Source organism: Sceloporus occidentalis, unplaced genomic scaffold (assembly GCF_023333645.1).
Source record: "Sceloporus occidentalis isolate IW3139 unplaced genomic scaffold, rSceOcc1.0.p SCAF_6, whole genome shotgun sequence".
Classification (NCBI taxonomy): Eukaryota; Metazoa; Chordata; class Lepidosauria; order Squamata; family Phrynosomatidae; genus Sceloporus; species Sceloporus occidentalis.
Genome location: NW_028316986.1, coordinates 86461953 through 86482551, shown reverse-complemented (window position 1 = coordinate 86482551; position 20599 = coordinate 86461953). Strand labels below are relative to the sequence as shown.

Here is a 20599-nt window from a genome sequence, read left to right as displayed (position 1 = left end):
AGCCCTTTGGGTTCAGCCAGTCAACCAATTCCAAATCCATATAACAGTTGCACTGTGTAACCCACAAGAAGCAGTAATATTGGAGGGAAAGAGGAGGAGGCTTCCGCCAGTGGAGGCAGTGGGTTAGAGCCATCCTGGGGGCCACAGAGCCTTTGGAGGGCTCCGAGGGATGGAGGGAGGGCTAAATGGCGGGGGCGACCGAGGCCTGGGGCTTGAAAGTGGCCCTGGGGGGCCTGTGGGGGGGCCCAGTGGGAGCTCCAGGAGGGGCTGAGCCTTTCTTAGAAGCCGCCCAGAGAGAGAGGGGCCGGAGGCCAAGGCGGGAGCCCCTGACTGAGAGTGGGGGCGGGGGCAGGAGGAAGGGAGCCTGGGGTCCCGGGGAGGGAGAGCCAGGGGCGGGAGCTGCCACCGCCTCCTCCTCCTCCTCCTCCTCCTGCTGCTGCTGCTGCTCCTTGACCGAAAAAGTTTTGGAAGGGTCTCTTGGGAGCCAGGGAGAGCCACCTTCCTTGGCCCCTTTCCCTCTGGAGAGAGGCAAGAGAAGGAAGGAGGAGGAGAGGCAAAGGCGCCGGGAGGAGAGGAGAGGGCAGGGGGAGGGAGGGAGGGGGGGAGGGGCCCCCGGAGTTTTTGCCTCCAGCCCCGAAGACTCCGGAGGAAGGAGGAGAGAGCCGGCAGGAGACCATGGTGGCTGGGGCGCCCTAATGCCAGCATGTAAGTCCCTCTTCTTTCTCTCTAAAGCGACTGGATGCCTTCCAGTCCTTTGCCTTTGTCACAAGGTTTCCCTGGCCAGTTTCTTCCAAGAGGTTTTGGTGTTTTTGTTTTGTGTTTTGCCCTCCTCTGAGGCTGAGAGAGTGTGACTGGCGCCTCTGGCTGAGCCGGGATTCGAACCCACGGCCACAGTCCCCTCCGCCAGCCCCAGCCTCCTGGAGACGGGCGCCTCCGAAGCCTTCCTTCTCTGGAGTCAAGAGCTTCCATCCCAGCCTCCGCCTCTTGAGCCCTTGCTCCTGGCGAACCTCTCCCTCTCATCCCTTGCCAGCCCTTTGGACAGAAACCGGCTCCGCTGCCCTGGCCAGGCCTTTCAGGGCGGACAGACCGGGTCCCTGGAGCCGCCGCCACTGCCATCGCCAGCCTTGGCTTGCAAGCCATCAGGGATGGTGGCTCTCCTCTGGGCGGAAAGAGAGGCAGGGCCAGCCGACTAGAAGGAGCCTTGAGCCAGGTAAGAGAGAAGAAGCTGGCCCAGATTTAATACGGTTCCTAAGATAGATAGATAGATAGATAGATAGATAGATAGATAGATAGATAGATAGATGCAGATCTATCTATCTATTTTAGATAGATATAGATATAGATCTCTCTCTCTCTCTCTCTCTCTCTCTCTATATATATATATATATATATATATATATATATATACACACACACACACACACACACACACACTGAAAGCAGTGCTGGAGCAAATGATGGCATTTCTTTGCTCTTGGGCCGTGGAGTGGCAGCATGGAATGTGGCGGAGGGGGGGGGGGGGTTGTCCAGACTTTATAATACATTTACTTTTCTGTTCAACAAAGAAGCATGAGATCCTTTACAGACAGCTACCATCCTTCATTTTCTTTGCCCAGTTCGCAGTGTGGCCTGACCAAAAGGCACCCTCAGAAGAAGAAGTGCTGCAACTACCCTTGTGCTTTGTATCAGAAAGTTCACCTGCGGTTTCTCCAGCTTCGCACACAGTTAAATGCTGCCTTGGCCGAGGTGTGATTTCAATTCACAACTTTGGTCAGGATGAAGGCAGGGGTGAGACGGTGGCCACAGCAGATTTGGGAACGAACCAACAAAAAAATGACACAACCACCTGAGTTGTTCTATCAAAATAAACAAGGAAAAGGAGGAAGGGAGGCTCACAGAACAGAAGGTCTTTGCCTCCTTTGCCCTTCCATCCTTTTCTTCAGTTTGAGAGGCTGTCCTAGAGACCTTTTTTCTTTTCCCTGGGGAGAAAATGTTATAGCGGTCTGATTGGGAATATTATATTTTTCTTAACTCACCCATCTACACTTTTGTACAAGACGATAACTTGCAGCGGCCATGTCAACTCATCCTTTTTGCTGGGGAACTGACACTTGTCCTGCCTACCTATATACTTTTCAATCCAAATGCAAAACTGTGAAGTTAGGGGCAAGAAGCAGAGTTTTCGGGACTCTGTTTTAAAGAAGGAGGTGCAAAAAAGGCATATCAAATTCATAGTGTTCATGAATAGAGTAAACTCCCCCATTTGGTTATAATGCCTATAAATCTTTAAGGCAGCAAACAGAAAATGTTGCAAAGCTATAGTTTAAAGCATATTTTCTTGTAATTCACTACATGCTAAAGGCATAGTTCTGATCTCTTTGGGTTCTAACCAAAGAAATGGATGCATTTATTTGTAATTAACATATTAATGACACATTTAATTACAAACACTTTTATAAAACCTTAATCATATCAGATTCAGGCAGTGAAATTAATTGTCCCAATTCATTTATAAACATCATTGCTGCATTTCTTTTATTCCCCGTCTGATACTATCCTGTCACTGTGGCAGCTCCAAGCTGAAACTTGGTTGCTAAAAAATGCCATTTTTAAAAAGTCCAGTGTTCATCCACCAGCTGCATGCAAACTAGTGTACCATTTACAAATAATGTTATTCTGATATAAAATAAAGAGGTATCGTAGAAAGAGGGACACATGGGATATGGTCAGGGTTTACAGTGGTTTAGAACAGGTAGCACTTGGAAACTGAGGTGAGGTACTAGGAGTAAATGTTAATACAGGTTGAGTTTCCCTTATCCAGAATGCTGAAGCCCAAAATCCAAAAACGTTCACATGGGTGGCTGAGACAGTGACACCTTTGCTTTCTTGTGTTCAGTGTATACAAACTTTCTTTCATGCACAAAGTTGTTTAAAATGCTATGTATAAAATTACATTCAGCCTATGTGTACAAGGTGTATACAAAACATAAATGAATTCCATGTTTAGATTTGGGTCACATCTCCAAGATATCTCCTTACGTATGTGCAAAATCTGAAAAGCTCCAAAAACCTAAACACTTCTGGTCCCAAGCATTTGAGATAAGGGAGACTCAACTTGTGGAGAATTCTGTCATGAAGTTTTTGTTCTTTGTTTTAAAATGGCAGACACTTTCTTCTTTCTTTGAGTTTATTTCACAGATGACCTTATCATTAATTTCATTCTTGATCATTCATGTGGTAAAAGTAATACTATTTTAGTTGGTTTAAGTGGTTTAGTTTGTAATTTAAATCTAGATTAATATATAGCCATTCAAATCTCTGTTAGGATCATATGCTTGTGTTAACATTTAATTTCATTTTCTGCTGAAGTGTCCCAGAGTAGCCTGAAAATTAGAAAGGTCATGAAAGAGCATCTGAGGCAGCAGTTTCTCTTACCTCTATTGTATAATATCAGCAAAAGTTATCTTTCAGGGGAAAATAAGACTATATATTAAAATATGTAGAAAGAAATTCCCTGTAGTGCAGAACTTCACACGTTTTAGTTTCTGGTGAGCAGTGAAACCAAAAGAGCTTTTCACTTATTCCTTCATATCTTGAAAGTTTGTTTTTAAGCATGCAGCTTTAGATGGCTTCAGCCATTTCAGTCCTGAGGGCTGCATCCAAAGTCTTTTGGGGGACCAGCAGTCATATGTGCATGCATGCGTCTGTGCAATTGGGCAATTGGGAACCACTTCCCACATCTCCAATTTCCTGCATTCCCAGTAGCCAATTGATCAGCTGAGCAGTAGAGAAAAGTGGATCCCTCCAACTTCAGCAGTTGCACAGGGAGAAGGGAAGAGCTGAGTTCCCTGAGAGTCGGAGTGATGTAGTCATTTGAGAGTTGGACTCTGGAGATCAGGCTTCAAATCTGACCATAGATTTGAGTAACCAGGATTCAAATCGGCCATAGAAACCTTGAGTAAGCTGCACACTTTCAGCCTCAGAAAACCCCACGATAGGTTTGCCTTAAATTCACCATAAGTCAGAAATGACTTGAAGTTACACAACAACACAATTGAGTTCTCTATGGCAAAATGTTATGGCTATCACAACAATGCTAAATACTTCTTGACAATTTTCTCTGGTTTCCCCCAAAGTTTTTGCTTTTAAAAAATTATGGTCTAGGGTTGTCCATGTGAAAACTGAAAAGAGCTCCTGTACCTATAATGATTATATAGAAGAGGGCATTTCAACAGATGTTGCTTAACACACAACCAGGTAACAGGCAACACCTGTTGAAATTCCCTCTTCTACACAGCCATTAAAAGGTTCAGGAACCCTCTCTAGCTTTTACTCAGACAACCTTAGATGTCTTACAGACTAACTACCTAATCCACAGGCATATGCATTAAAGCAGTTGATCTATTACAACCAACACCATTCTTTAGTTTCCAAACAGTACTTCGTTTTAATTGGATTGCACATCAGATTAAAGGGGAGTCTGTGGTTTCGGAGTAAAGGAACAATTATGCCGTTTTCATGAAAGCAGTGGAAGATAAAAGAAGTTAACCCAAACACTGTTCAGGAAAATACATATTTTCTGAATAGAAGGCTGGACTAGATATGTCTTTGTCTAATGCAAAATTATTCATGTTCTTATGATCAGTCTCTTTTCCCAGGCCCACACACACACAAACAAAATACATGAGTTTTGGTGTTTCAGGCAAACTGGCGCTTGGAGGCTGTAGTGGCAGAATGGAATGGAATTTTATTCAGTATCACTTTCTTTCAGAAGGAATTGGTAGATGGGTTTAGAGTGATGGATATATATGCAATTTTTCATAGGTAAAGTTAGTTGGTGATGTTGGGAAGGCATTACCTTTCATTCCCCTTGTACACTGGGCCCCTGCAGTGTTTTTGCCAATGTCTTGAGGTACACAGAGGCCAGATCAGCAAGGGGCAGCTGGTCTGTTAAGGACTTGTAGCTGAATGGTCTGCTTTGGGCAGGTGTTAGGTTGCATGACCAAGAGACTGTTGGCAAGTTGAACCAGGAAAACAGAAATTATTTATAGAAGTTCTGTTTTTATATAAGATGAGCCTTTATTTTATTTTTTAAAATCCCATATTTGTATACATTATATTTAAAGTAGCTTCACAATATGGTGGCTATTGTTGGCAACAGGGGAAAGAGAAGCATCCGTAGCATGTTGCTGGGATCAGTGGTAGCAAGAGGAAGCACACGTGCGCCAGGAAGCTTCAAATCCAGCCCCCCCCCCCCCAAAAAAAAAAAGTTTGATGATTCTGTTTGAGTGACATAATGTCTCCGGCCCACAGCTGTCTGTCCTTTCATATTTTGAAGAATTTTCAAGCCATTTTTATAGCGCACGTCATCATATTAGTCCAACAGATATTTCTGGGCACAGTGGATTCTGGCCACCCTCCACTTCCCCCAATTATACCGGTACAAGAAGACTGTTTTGGGAAGTCTGTGTGGGGAAAAAACAGAATGAGTGAGAGACAACATAGACAAGAAGCAGTGTGATAGAAATGCTTATATTCCTAAATTTTATTATTCCTCTTTGCATCTATATCCAGAGTAGCTCCAAGAACATGCTGAGTTTTAAATGTCCATATAAAAGCAGTATAAGAAAAATATAATTGAGTCAAACCTCAGCAAGGATTCAGGACAAAACAGTTTCTCCCTTTTCTACTAGTTATAAAATGGATCTCATTTTTATTAGGTTTTCTGAATTTGCTTTACCTCATATACAAATAGAATAAAAAGCAAAATACCCATATTTTCCGGCATATAAGATGACTGGGCATATAAGACGACCCCCAACTTTTCCAGTTAAAATATAGAGTTTGGGATATACTCACCGTATAAGACTACCCCTCTTCCAACGCACACCAAATAAAAATTTAAAAAACCATCAGGTTTGATTTCAATATGGTAATTTTAATCCAGATGCTTATGACATGCAGGTACTTAGCAGGAAACCTTGTTGTATACAAAGCCTGCTTGGACTGGTCAGCTCTCTCTGCCTGCCTAGTGTTCCCTGTCTCCAAGACTATCAGAGTGGTAGCTGCTTTCATACGATCGCCGCATACGGCGGGGATGTGTCCATGGCTGTTTTTGAGCTCCCCCCACTATATGCGGCGACCACAGATTTTCATGTCTGACTCAAAAGTTTCAGCTCTTCCCTATAAGATGACACCTGGCATATAAGATGATCCCTGACTTTTGAGAAGATTTTCCTGGTTTAAAAAGTAGTCTTATATGCCAGAAAATACAGTAATTCCTAGTATCTCTCATTTGTTTTTCAAGGTTGGTTAGTATCTCTTAAAGTAAACTCTCCTTAATGTGGTAGCATAGATTTCTCTTGGTATTCATTGTGATGGAATACCAATTTGGCTTAGCTCAGTATTGTAATGGTAGAATAAGCATTGGAGTGACTACATTTTTTAACTTGGATTTGGGCAGGTAAAATAATTGGATGTAAAGAAACAGACTGTACTTGATGCTCAAGGATAATAATGGCACTTTCTTATATTGTGCTTGCAGTAATCCTGTAGGTGGTGTTTCACTGTTACCTACATAGAAAGACAACTGTACATCTAAGAAAGATCCCACCATATTTATATATTTGCTAAGTATTCATTACAGCTTCTGGAATTCCATTTTAAAAGATTTTAGCAAGAATGTCATTGCAGTTTCACTCAACGGCAGGACAATAATTTTTTTGTGTTCTAATCTGGTTGTTTTAGACTAGAGTATTTAGCTTCATCCAAAAGTTTTTTCATGTTTCAGAAGCCCAAGCAGTGTATCTTCAGCACTATTAAGTTTAATTTTATTCCATGCCAGAGAGCTAGGCTGCTGTTAAGATAGTATTTCAAAATAAACTTCAATAAAGAAAAACGTGTTTCACAATCAGCTACTTAGTTATGCATGGAGAGTAAGAATTAGAAAAATGTAACCAGTAAGAAGAATCTACACAAACGTATGTGGGAGTAAGTTTCTGTAACAAACATAGTCCTCTATCACTTTCTTTCCCTTTCAAGCAGACTGGGTGCCACTTTTCTGCCCCTAGGACCTACTGGAAGACTAAGGAAATGACAATTGTATACCCAAAGTAGCTGGAAGTTCACTTCTGGCTTTGAAATATGGAGTTATTTTTTAACAATTAAATACTACAACACCTTCTCCCCCCCCCCCCCCAACTTATTTAAAAGGTGAATTGCTTCTGGAGGTTTCTTGGATAGGCTTTTTCTTTTTCTTTTTCTTTTTGGCCAGAAAAAGGAGAGTCAGGGCATCTGGAAAGGTCAAGGGCTATAAAAACAGCCTGGGGTGGTGCTGGTGAACTAGAGCCACACATTACCCACTTCTGCTTTAAAGGAACTTGTTTGGGCAAAGAAACTCTTCATGTTATTATCTAAGTGGCAACAAGTCATTTCAGAAGTATCTCCATAAAACCCAAGAAGATGTTTTCCCCTGATTGACAATTTAAAAAAAAAAAGATAGTTTCTTTCAACACATTTCCAAGTCATATTTGTGGTAAGCATTGAAATTCTTCTGAATGTACAAAATCAAAGGTATTATTTGGAAGACTTAATTTTCCATTTGCTTGTTCTCTCAACAATCCCCTCATGAATCTCCAGTGCTAAAAAGAATATGTATTTTAGGGGTGAAATAGATGGGCAAAATAAAGTGGCTTCCCACTGCTTTGAAGGTGGTGCATATATGTGATGCATGCCTCCAAAGCAGGTGAAAACCAAACCAAAACCACGCTTAGCTTGAAAAATGCACATTTTTGCAAAGCAAAAAAAAAGTGTGACAATGACAACATACACAAAACAGACAGTCCAACGGGGGACATGGAGTGAAGGGGGGTGAAGTGGGCTGGGGAGCCTCCATGATTGTGTTACGCCAATGTATCACTTGGCACGCTGATGCATCGGTGCCCTGTAAGGCCAAAGCATTGTGCATGTGACGGTGTGGCTGGTCAAAGGGGTCGCCATCCAATGGAATGGCATCTGGGAAGGACATGGGAGGTGATTGCAGGCAGTGTGTTTGTGTATGCAAGGTGGGGAGGTAAAAAACATTACCCATGGCATGGCTTGATGCTGTGTTGTGTGGTTGGGTTGGGTGTATTCGGCCTGCCTTGGGAAAAGGCCATTCAGACAGTGGGGTTTTGGCCTGCTTTTGGAAAAAGCAGGACTGAGCCACTTTTTCCTGCCTGTCTGCTCCAGTCCGCAGTGTTCTTCAGTGACACTTTTTGCCAATGTGAAAATGACCACAGAAAACTAGCCAATTTTTAGAAATTATTAAGCCTGCTTTAGGTATTATACAGTGCATTCAATGAATATGTGCTTTTATTGCAGCTTTGTATTTTCTTCATTCTCTTACACTTCCTTAAATTGCACTGTTTAATTTGGACTCTGGTCCCACAGGCTTATTAGGGTTAGCCCTGCTGTTAGGTTCATTGAAAAATTACCTCTAGCAGTAGAGTTCTGGGTTGTTAGATTTGCCACTCCCTAGTCCATCTTCTTAGAGCCCTTGCCATTTTGGAGAGCTGCAGCTGGCTGTGTTGGGGCAAAGCCCTTTCACACCACACAGGTAACTGCCTTTGAGTTGACCTCAGCTCATGGCAACCCTATCAATGAGCCATTCCAACATCCTTTATTCTATGTGGCCTCCCTGATTGAATCTATCCATCCAGCATGCTGTCTTCCTCTTTTTCTGCTGCCTTCTACCTTTCCTAGCATTATTGTCTTTTCTAAAGAGTCATGCTTTCTCATGATATGACCAAAGTATTGCAGGTTCAACTTTGTCATCTTGGCTTCCAGAAAGGGTTCTGGCTTAATCTGTTCACCTGAACAGAGTACCCATTTGTTTGTAGCAAATGGTATACTGGTGTGGGAACTTGCCTTGAGCAGGTAGGTGTCAAACCCATGAAGGAACATTGCGGGTACTGCTGCTGGTTATGTGATGTTCTGGATTACTTGGATGAGGCATGATATGGGTCTTTGAAAAAGCACCTGGTGAAGCCTAAGGGGGGGGGGGGGGGACAGAGAAAAGTGCAAAAGAAGCAGTAGCCTAATGGGTAGCAAATTTGATTTTGCAAACTAGAAAACTACAAGATAGTTGAAAGTAAGTTAACATAGCATTGATGCCTAAAGAAGATTAGAACATGACTTAGAGTACATCTAGACTGTAGAAATAATGCAGTTTGACACCACTTTAAGTGCCATGGCTCCATCCTACAGAATCAGGATTTGTAATTTTGTGAGACAGCAGTGATGAACTTTGATGAACATTGGTTTTGAAAATTAGCATGAGTTAAAGAATAGGATGAAGTGTGACTTCTAGTTTATAGAGAGTGAGGTGGAATCTATGAAGGTTATCTATCTGCAAAAAAGATAGTCAAAAGTCATTCTTTGCTAAATGTAGTAGTATATGTTGTAGTTTCTTGTTTTTCTTTTCTTTTTTCTTTCCTTGACTTAGTTGCATGTTTCTTTGTTGAGTTTACTCCACTTTTATTCTATTTTGAATACATGACGCACTGAGGCTGCATCATTTGCAAAGAACCAGGCCAAGAAGGAGCAGATAGAATCCACTCCTTCCAGCGGCCTGGATAGGGATCAGTCACATGAGGTTCCCATGTTCCTGGCGCAAATGGTGGTGGCAAAGTCTCTCATTGTTCTATTAGTCCTATCTGTTTTGAGCCTGTGATAGCTATCAGGATTGTGACCTTCATTGTAGTGTGCAGGACAAGGTGTAAGAAGTTGGAAACCCAAAAGCACAATTCTTTAATGATAGTAATGTAAATGTTCTAAACCAACTCCTACTCTGACTACAAACTGAAGAATGAAGATAAAAATAAATATCTGAGCAGCATGATAAAACTAAGGGGCTGTACAGACCTCCTTGAAAGGGCATTTTGCAGCCACCCCTTTCTGCTCCCGAGGGACACCGCAGCATCCAAACCGCGTGGCGTCCCACCACACCTAAAAGAACTCGGAAAAACCGGGTTCTTTTAGGAGCACACGCCCAATGCCATGAGTGCACCATTTGCGCACTGTGGCGCATCAGTGACACAAGTGCAACACAGCAACATATGGATGCTGCCCAGCGCTTGCATCATGGACACATGGGCAGAGCCAGGCAGTCATGGCGATGCCCGTACGTACTAGGGTTCGGGAGCGAGCAGTTGCTGCATGCTCCCGAATGCTATAATTGGGGCGCCATGCCACATTTGGCCTGTCTGTACCAGGCCTAAGTCTGATAGACTTCACAGTCATTCATACTACACTATTATAGCACTATGAATTCACTTTAATGGCCATGGCTGCCCCCTTTGGAATCCTGGAATTTAGTTTTCTGCACAGGAACCTTTTCACAAAAGACATGCTTTTTTGCACAAAAGACATGCTTTTTTTCCTGCAGAGTAAGTCCTACACTGTGAACATTCTCACTCCTATGGAAATCTCCTTGTCAAGATTTACTCACATCTGAGAAAATTATTTTTCAACCATTTTCCAAATATTTTTGAATATTCTTTCCATTCCTACTATGAGGTGGAATAGCCTTGTGCCATGAGAGCAAAGGCAAGCCCTCTCTGAACAAATCTTGCCAATAAAACCCCATGATGCCAATCATCAGAAACGACTTGAAAGCACAGAACAACATTATATTAACATACATTGGAAAGGTGTATCAACTTCCCAGAGCACGAAAATTACTTTTGTGAGCTACAACCAATCATTAATGAAGCACAGGAGCTCTCTGCCTGAGAATTCTAAATACCCCTCCCTAAACTGTAAATCCCAGGATTGCACCGGGTGAAACCTTGGCAGTAAAACTGGAATAATAGCACTACAGTTCTGTAGTGTGAATTGGCCCCGAGATACAGAATTAGTTTTGCCACTCTGTACATCATAAACTCAAAAATAACCCCATGATGATAAAAACTGATTTCAAATAAAATAAAGCACCCCACAAACAGAACAATATAAAAATGACAAGCGGTACCTTCTTAAAGAGCTTTGTTTTGCCCATACCTTCTTAAACAGCTCTATGTCTACTTAAGCATGTTGTCATCAAATGCCCCAAGACATTAGGTCTTGCTGAAACCTGGTGGAACTTAAGAAAGGAACTGTTCCGGGTAGTCTGAAAGAGTGTTTCTCTCTCTAACATCCTATCTATGTTTTCAGGTCATTTAGATATTTTTGGTTTTCAGCAGAATGATGCAAATGACCTCACTCACACATTCCAGGTTTGTTATTCACACTATGGAACCAGATTTATGTGCATCTCTGGGAGTTCAGTTGCTCATGTGTACCAGCACTCAAATAAACATGGAGTTGATGATGTGAATGTATTCAAAACATGTTCAAGGCATTCAGAGTTTAATCCCAAATTATCCCAGATCTGTTCACATCAGTTATTCACATTGCTAACAATGTGAATACTTTTTAAAAACTTGGGGAAAAGCCTGCTATTAATTATCCCGGGTTAAGTGGGGGGTTTTGTCAGCCCCTCCCAAACTTAATCAGATGCATTCAGGATGCATGTGAACAACAGAGATTCAACCCAGATTCACCATCTGCATAGGGCCTCAAATGTGCAGGGAAGCTGTTCTTGAAGTTCCTTTAACTCATTAAGTGACAAGATCAAAAAGGGACTTCTTTGCTGTGGCTTCCTTAAGACTCTAAAATAGCAATCAGACTTTCAATCCTTTTGGTCCTTTTTGTCCAAGCCTCCAAAATTCTGTTGTTCCTTTTATTATATCAGCTACCTCTTAATTTATTGTGGACATTGTTTTTATTGTATTAATGACTGTTCATAGTTACTGTAAATCACCTTGTAATCTATAGTGATTTATACATACTTACAATAAATAGATAAATTAATTTTAGTGGTTGCCAATCATATGACTGGGACATCAGTTATATGACTAGCAAGACCTCAGATGCTCAGTGGAGCAACAAGGGAGAATATGTGGAAGAAAGTGGTCCTTTGAATAAAACAAATATCTATTATTGGCTGTATTGGTAATAGTATTATTAGACCACACTAAAAGCTCTATGCACAAAGAAAACACATCTTACATTTTCTCAAATTTTGAATTTCTTTTTTTGTAGGATGTCTTATGAGAGCCTAGTGTGCTGGTGCTATCAATGGAAATGGAAACTGAAATTGCTATTCCTGTTTGCTCTCTATCTTATGCATGTACAATGCTCAGGTAAGGAAGAAAATTTATTCTCATGTTCTGCTGCAAATTTCATTAGTAAACCCAGATGACATGAGTTCAGTTGTAAATAAAGTGTAATTGTATTGCTTTTACCTGGATGTGCAGAAGACCTGTTTACACCAAGGCCATTTGTGTTAGTATAAGATCCGTCTTATAACATCTTTGGAGGCCTTTAAGAAGGCAATAAAAACGGATCTCTTCCGGTAGGCATTCCCAAATTGACCTCCTCGGAATGTTCACTCTCCAGTTGGGAATTGTCATTTTTAATGGTATTTTAAGGTGGGAGGGAGATAGAGAATTGGATTTTATATGTTTTGCTATGTTTTTACTTGTGATTTGTTGTGTTTTATTTTTATTGTTCTTATGTTTGTTGTTACCTACCTCGATCCAATACAAGGAGAGGCAGGATAAAATTATTATTATTATTATTATTATTATTATTATTATTATTTATGCTGAGACAAGATAGCACACAGTGTCTTCTTATTGTTTAAAATATAATGTTGGCAAGACTGTTCCCCTTTAGCTTGGAAGCCTTTCTGCTGTGGTGAAATTGTAAATCTGTTGCCAATTTTACATTGTTTTTAAATCTTTTAAGTGTGTTTGAACTTGCAAGTTTTATTTCCGTGCTTTCCATACCAGCACCATATGCTATAGAATGAGGCTGTTAATGGCAAAAGAAAGAGTATTGGTCCATTCCACTGAACTTTAAATTATAGTGCTGCCACAGTTACACCATGAAAAATTGTTTTAAAATTGTGATCAAACTTTAGTATTTTTTTAAAGAACAAGAACAGCTGTCAGGGAGGGGGATAAAAAGAGACTGAGGTTGCATTTTGACACTGCTTTAACCACCATGGCTCAGTACTATGGAATTCTGGTATTTGTAGTTTCATTCAACCCTCATCCCCACCATGGTCCTAAAGGCTACTGGTTCCTCTTGTCTTTCATGTCCACCAATACTTCACTGAAGGCCCCCATTTTTCCCTCACCGCCCCTGGATCTTTGCACTGCCTCTAAGAGGGGCATACTGCCCACTTTGGGAATCAGTGTCATATATGAACAAATGGTTTCATTACTACCGATATCCTTCTGTTTATATAAACTTAATTTTCCGGATATGTGTCATTACAGTGTGCCTGTGTCATATGTAGGTGTGCCATACACGGCTTCCAGCATATGCTGGAAGCCGCACTTGAAAAACGGTTCCCGTGCCCCGGAACTGTGCACACTGTGGGCAAGAGCCCCATTACTTGTTATGGGGCTTAAGCATACACATTTTTTTCTCTTACCGGGGGGGGGGGGGCAGAACGGATCCCCCACATAAGAGTAGGGCCCACTATATTTACATTTTATAATATGATTTGGTTTTTTAAAGAGTTGAATTAGAGTCTTCTCTTTTGAAAATATAGGTGAATTAATTAATTAATGCAGAACACCAACTATACATTGCAGTGCAAACTGTATAGCAGAAAAAATGTTAATTTTGATCTTTGTAATTCTATTCATAAGTTCCATGTAATACAGCTGGAATCAATTTTATCATTGTAAGCATGATGATAATAATACTGGATTGCATGTTTATGTGCCTTCAAGCTGCCTGTCAACTTAACAGCAACCCCATGAATTTCATAGGGTTTTCTTAGGCAAGGACTACTCAGAGATAGCTTTGGCAGCTCTTCTTCTGAAACATAGCCTAAAGCACTTGGATTATCATCTGATTTAGATTTCATGCATGGCAGGGGGTTGGACTGGATGGTCCTTATGGTCTCTTCCAACTATGATTTTATGATTCTATGGTTCTATGTTTAATATATAAAGATTATTAACATAAAGTATGTAAATATGCTTTTATTTTCTTTTTTAAACAAACATTAAAATATAAAAAAGAGAAATGTAGAGGAGGTTCTTTTCTTATGCTAAATATAAACAAAGAATTGGAGCATACAGCATTTCCAAACTCGCTCTTCCAAGAATTAATGAAAATCATGTGAAACACTGTATAGTCTTGAAATGTACTGTAATAAATACTAATTAACATTAACATTATTCCTTTTTATAAAAACAAATTCAATATTTGGCCACCATCTCTCTAAAAAGATATTATTTTAAAAGGGTTGCTAAAGAAATGAAGTATTTTATATAGTGTTTACTGTTCAGTTTCTGTTGTAATTTAATCCATGCACTTGCTAGTTATAGAATGCTATATTCATTAAAATACTGGCATGGATCAATATAATAATTGTTGTATTCTTCTGATTTACTGTTGCAGTGAGAAATTCTTGAAAAAATAATACTTGACACAGGGCAGTTGAAAACATGACCAAAAGGACTGTGTGGATTTTTATATGCTGCTATAACTACAAAATATTCAAAAAACAATTTGTTTTCATTAGTATCAATAACAGAACAGTCAGTAGTAAACAATAGTAGCTAAAAATGAAGCTAAGAATATCAGGAAAGGGGAGCTAAAATTAACAAGAAAAATAGCTAGGCAGGAAAAATAGCTACACGGAGCATCAAAAATGGTAGAAGTGGCATGGGGATTTTCAAGTCTTAGGTTTAGGCAAGGAAAAGCCCATTTTGGGACTTTATCACACCACCCCCGGTGCCCAATTTACCTCTTCCAAATTTGGTTCAAATTCGGAAGTTACGCTGATTTTATTGCATGGAAGACATGACCAAACAACAGCTAAAAACACTCCTATAAATATAAATCCCTGCTTCTTAATCCTGTTCATAATGGAGGACAGTTTGGAATTCTTCATGGACAGGAGATTGGAGTGTAGGACGTGTCCTGGAAAAGGAGGATGCCTGGCCACCTGTTTCTCTCCCCCTTCCCTTTTGAACCACCATCCCTTCCTTTGCTTTTTCTCCCTTATCTTTTTCTTGCTTAACTGCCAACCCACCCATTTATGGGCCTTTGTGTTTCCTTGGACCCCAAGGACTCCAGCTGCTTCCACTCCCAGGCAACTATATCTTGGGGGCAGCCAGACAGCTGAATTCACTGGGGAGCACACTCTCTTAGCCTCAGGGGAAGGCCATGGCAAATCCCCTCTGAACAAATCTTGCCAAGAAAACCCTGTGATAAGTTCACAACACCTAAGGGTCACCATAACTCAGAAAGGACTTGAAGCCAGACACACAACAACAGTGACACATTTAATGCCTTCTCAAAAGCATTGAGCACTGGACACTGGGGTTCAAATCCCTGCTTGGCTATGGAAACCCACTGGATGACCCTGGGCAAATCACACTCTCTCAGCCTCAGGGGAAAGCCATGGCAAACCTCAACAAATCTTGCCAAGAAAATCCCATGATGGATTCGCCTCAGGATTGTCATACATCAGAAAAGGACTTCAAGGCATTCAGTACCAACAACAACAAAGTTAATTCACTGCCAATTGAACTTATTTCTGCTCCTCTGTGCAGAACTAGGCTGTCTGTAGGACTAAAGAAGGAATTAGCAAACTAGTCTTAAGCCATTTTATCTCAGTAGTCCAGAAAGAAGTGGCAACCTGTGGGCCAAATTCTTTTTTTTCCTTTTTTTTAAGTAGTTTTCGTACAGGTCGAAAAACGCATGCTCACTTTTAGAAATTGTATACTTTGTGCATATCAGATATTTACATGATAATTCATAACAGTAGCAAATTACAGTTATGAAATAGCAACAAAAATAATGTTATGGTTGGGGGTCACCACAACATGAGGAACTGTATTAAAGGACCGCGGCATTAGGAAGGTTGGGAACCACTGTATTAGAGAGTAGGAGAGAGTTCAAGGGCTGCCTGCTTCTTAAGTTTTGTCAGTTGTTACATTTATCAAGCTGTTGGTGGCCAACAGATCTCAACAAGTGTATATTTGCAGGCATTCTTAAGTAAGAGCCAAAGATCCTATCAGTGGATGAGTTGAATAAATAATTACAGAACTCATCTTTCATCCTTGGGCTACAAAGAGAGAACATTCAGAGTGCAGCACTCAGTGCAGCTGCTTGTATTTCATAGAAGTGAAATGAATGTTTATATAACACTATTACTAATGTGTGGTGAAAATAGTCTCATGGAGTCAGGTGTATATATTGGGTAGATGCTTAACAAGTATGACATTTCATTGACTCATGCATGTTCCTCTGAATTTATAGATATCAAAAGGTTTTTTTTTTGATGTAATACTTTTTTGTTTCAAGAATAGGAAAATAGCCAAAAATGCACTAGAAGAATAGTATTGTTTTCAAAATTTTCCAGCATGTTTTCAGATGTATCAGTTTTTTGAGGAACGTCTGAGTAGACAGACAGGGAGGCCACATTTCTTGGAGGAGAGAGGGGATAATGAACCTCTGGAGACAAAGTGGTGTTGTGTCCTCTCTGGTGTTCTCCTTTTGCTGCAGGGTATTTTCTTTGTTTCAGTTCCTCTAAGGAAGAGGTACTACCCACATTTACAGTGATTTCTATCACATTTTGAGCAGAAAATTGTGCTTTAACAGCTAGTTTAGATATTTGTTTCCATCTTGCAACAAACAAGAGTTTTTGTGAGCTCGTTGTTGCCATGAATAACTGCAACTTTTGAGGTCACTGTAAGGAAAAAAATGACCCCCTCCCCATCTTAAATTGGTATATGTGAGGGAACATATACCCTTGGAATGGCATATGCACATATGTAGGAGAGACACAAAATGTTTCCCAAAGTGTTTCATATTCACAACATACGTTATTTTCTAGGGGGGGGGGGAATCTATTGTATTTGTTCTATTTTCTTTCTGTGGCTTTTCTTTTCTTCCTTGTTTTTCAGTCGCCATTCAAAATATGTAATCATCTAGAACTATGCTCACTATAATGGGCTGGATGAGGGAAAACAAACTCAGCCTGAATCCAGAGAAAACGGAAGTACTGGTGATAGGTTCCCCAGGCCCAGGGAAGGAAATTTATCCACCTGTCCTGAATGGGGTCACACTTCCCCTGAAGGACAAAGTTCGCAGCTTAGGAGTACTTCTGGACTTGTCCCTGCAGTTGACATCTCAAGTAGATGTGACGGTCAGAAGTGCTTGCTATCAACTTCGGTTGATACGCCAGCTGCGACCCTACCTGGGCCAAAGGGACCTTGAAACTGTGGTATATGCTCTGGTAACCTCTCGCTTAGATTTCTGTAATGCGCTCTACATGAGGCAACCCTTGTACCAAGCCCGGAAGCTTCAGTTAGTACAAAACATGGCAGCCAGATTGGTCACTGGTGCATCCAGGTTTGGCCATATAGCACCTATTTTGAAAGATCTCCACTGGCTGCCCATTCGCTTCCAAGCACAATACAAGGTGTTGGTTATCACCTATAAAGCCCTACATGGCTTGGGCCTGAGTTACTTGAGGGACCGCATCTCCCCATATAATCCACCCTGCACACTTACAACATCCGGGAAGAACCTGTTTGAAATACCATCTTCCAGATATGTCTCCGCATCCCAGAGGGCTTTTTTTGTAGTAGCCCCGTGGATCTGGAATAGTCTTCCCGAGGAGCTCCACTTTATGACCCCCCCTGGAATCATTTAAAAAGAGACTTAAAACCTTTCTCTTTTGCCAAGCCTTCCCCTCTGTAGAATGAATAGTATTTTTGATGTGATTGATTTCCTGCCTTACCCTGCTGTATGTTGTCCATAGAGTTTGTAGAATTTTATATTGGAATTTATTTATCCTGTTTTTATGAGATTGTGTAATGGTTTTTAATTAGTCTGTAACCCCGCTTCAATCCTATGGGAGAGGCAGGAAAACACAAATAAAATTTATTATTATTTATTATTATTATTATTCTAAAACCACATACTGAAAAGAGATCTTGCTTAAAGTGTTTTCATTATTCTGAGAACTTTAATCTATATTTTAAATCACAAAATCTGTTCTTTTTAGAACATAGTGTCAGCAGAAAGGCATGATAAGGCACAAAAAAATTCATTCTTTACTTTATGACTAATTCAGCTTGATATGAAAGCAGGCTACAACTGGAGCAGGCCCTTCAGGAAACCAGTTCTGACTAGGTTTAGCTGATTGTATATAGGTGTGTACATACTATTACCGGATGTATGCCCTGTAGCCTTATGAAATTGTACTAAAAGTTACTATTTCAAAGCCATTCTAAAATTGGTGTGTAGGATTTTGGTACCCATTTCATGGGGGGGGGGGGGGAAACTAAGAACATACATTTATTCATCAAAATATTCTTTAGTAAGTGTTTAAAATGAATTATGTAGTCTTCTTTAATTATTTTTTTTAATTCTGAAAAATATACAGTACTATTTATTTAATAGATTTTCAGACTACCTCAGCACTAACAATTTTGCTCAAGGTACATAACAGAAATTCAAATACAAAATCATCACTCAGACATAAAAACACACATAGTGCACCCACTCCAAGTGCAGGCTTGCCATCCACGGTTTGGGCTTCCATGTACAGCAATCCCCGTCTTTTTGAATGGGAACACACATCCATTGAGAAGATCAGGACTCAAGGTCCTGCATTTTTTTACTGTCCAGAATAGATCCCCTGCAGATAGCAAGGGCACACTGTAATTTAAAATTATCAGGGAAGAAGTTGTCCAATTAAAACACAATATTTTTTAAAAGAAAAAATAATGAATTGCACCAGATTAAAACTAATTCAGCATCAACTCAGCCAAAGAACAACAACAAAAGTGTTATCTCAGGAAAATTCTGGAAATTGTTGCCCCAAACAGTTGTCAACTAAAATAGCAGCCATGCTTACTGGAGAGAATAAAAAAATAACTCGTTACTATGTATCACATGCACTATCCTACCTCAGGCATAGAAAAAGTGAGACTATTATAGCTTTCTTTATGCAGAAGCCTATAATTTCAGATATGTTGGTTGCCTGTACATGTGTATAATATTGTGTTGAAGGAGCTGAACATGTTCAGGGCTGAACATGTCAGCCCTGAATATGTCCAGCTCCTTCAGGGCAGAATTAATGCAGTGTGAACCACTTTAAAACTGCCATCCTATGGAATCCTGGGATTTGTAGGAGAAGTCTCACAAAACTGTGGATCCCTGAATTCCATAGCATTTAGCCACCTCACTGACATGAATGCAACCACTAACATAAATGATAAACTTTTCTTGTTGCTGCCCTGAGCTGCACACAAGCCCCTCCATGAGTGAAAACAGTTACATTGCTTTTGCCTTGATTTGCCACTTCAGGGACATGTAGGGCAGGTTCATCATGTTTTTGTTCTCCTAGACTGTTTTCAAACTAGCCTTAAAAACAACAACAACAACTGGATGGCAGCCTAAAATGGCTCAGGAGGGGGATAAACCATGGCAAAATTGTCCCAAGTTTGCTAGAGAGAATGCAGAAGCATTTTAAAAAAAAAAGATAGCAGGTATGAATGGGGTCCTGAGGACCCAAAAAAACTTAATATATTCCCATCTGCATTCTGAACATATATGGCTCATTCATTTTGAGTTGCATTCTTTCAAGACATTATCTGTTAATTTTTGTTCTTTCTAATGTTTTATTTCTGGTGTCTGTGACACTTCTGTTCTCTTTTTGTGGCCTCAAAAACAGTCCTGAGGAAGGCCACAATTTCCTCAGTCCTGTTAAGGGTCTTTGGTAAGTTCAGGCCTGGGTTTTTTGGCCAAATGGTGGTTGCAAGCTAGAAGAAGATTGTGCTTCCCTTGCTAGAGATAGAATGGTGTGAGAGTTCCGGAAGTGCTGGAACTGGCTTTCGTAGCTATGAAACATTTGGTTGCTGTCTAGAAAGTGAAGTTTGTGGAGTAGTGAATAAGCATCATAGTTAATTGGTATGATAGAATGTGATTGATAGTTTGTTGTAAGTCCCTCTTTCAGGGTAACTTCACATAAAACAAGTATATAAATAAACCAAGAAATGCCAGCTTGGTATTCAGCCTGTAACTATTACTCTTACTACAACTACTCCCCTTTCAATGGCTATTAGCCATAGTAGCTAACTGGAACATCAGTGTTTATAGGCTGAATACCAAGTGTATAGAGACCAACAGTAGAAGTAACTGTGTGGAAGAGTTAAGTAATGTTTAATACAGTAGCTGATAAGCTGTGATTCAACTTCTGTTTTGTAAACTTCTCTCCCCACATCCCTATGATTTCTGTTCCTTTTCATGGCCAGTTTTATTTCTTCTTAATGGAAGTCTTTCTGATCTCTTTTTATTCTTTATGTCTGAGAATATAGGTTTGTATTTTGTTTATTTGGGAAATAAGATCTCAGTGCACTGCTACAGTTTTCATTTTCCACAGAAATCTGGGCCCTACTGTGCATTCAGTCCATCTGGTCAGGATATGTTTGATTAGCTGCCTAGACTATGTTAATTTTAACATGTTTTTGTC

General features: G+C 40.4%; 1 protein-coding gene across 1 annotated transcript in view; it reads left to right on the top strand.

The window, feature by feature from the left end:
• The first annotated feature begins 622 nt into the window (after positions 1 to 622).
• Positions 623 to 20599, top strand: part of ADGRG6 (adhesion G protein-coupled receptor G6) — a 132176-nt gene continuing 112199 nt past the window's right edge. Inside the window, exons 1-2 of the mRNA XM_089528451.1 lie at positions 623 to 705; positions 12124 to 12224. Coding sequence (XP_089384577.1) covers positions 704 to 705; positions 12124 to 12224 — 103 coding nt within the window. The 5' untranslated portion in view covers positions 623 to 703. The remainder of the gene's footprint in view (positions 706 to 12123; positions 12225 to 20599) is intronic.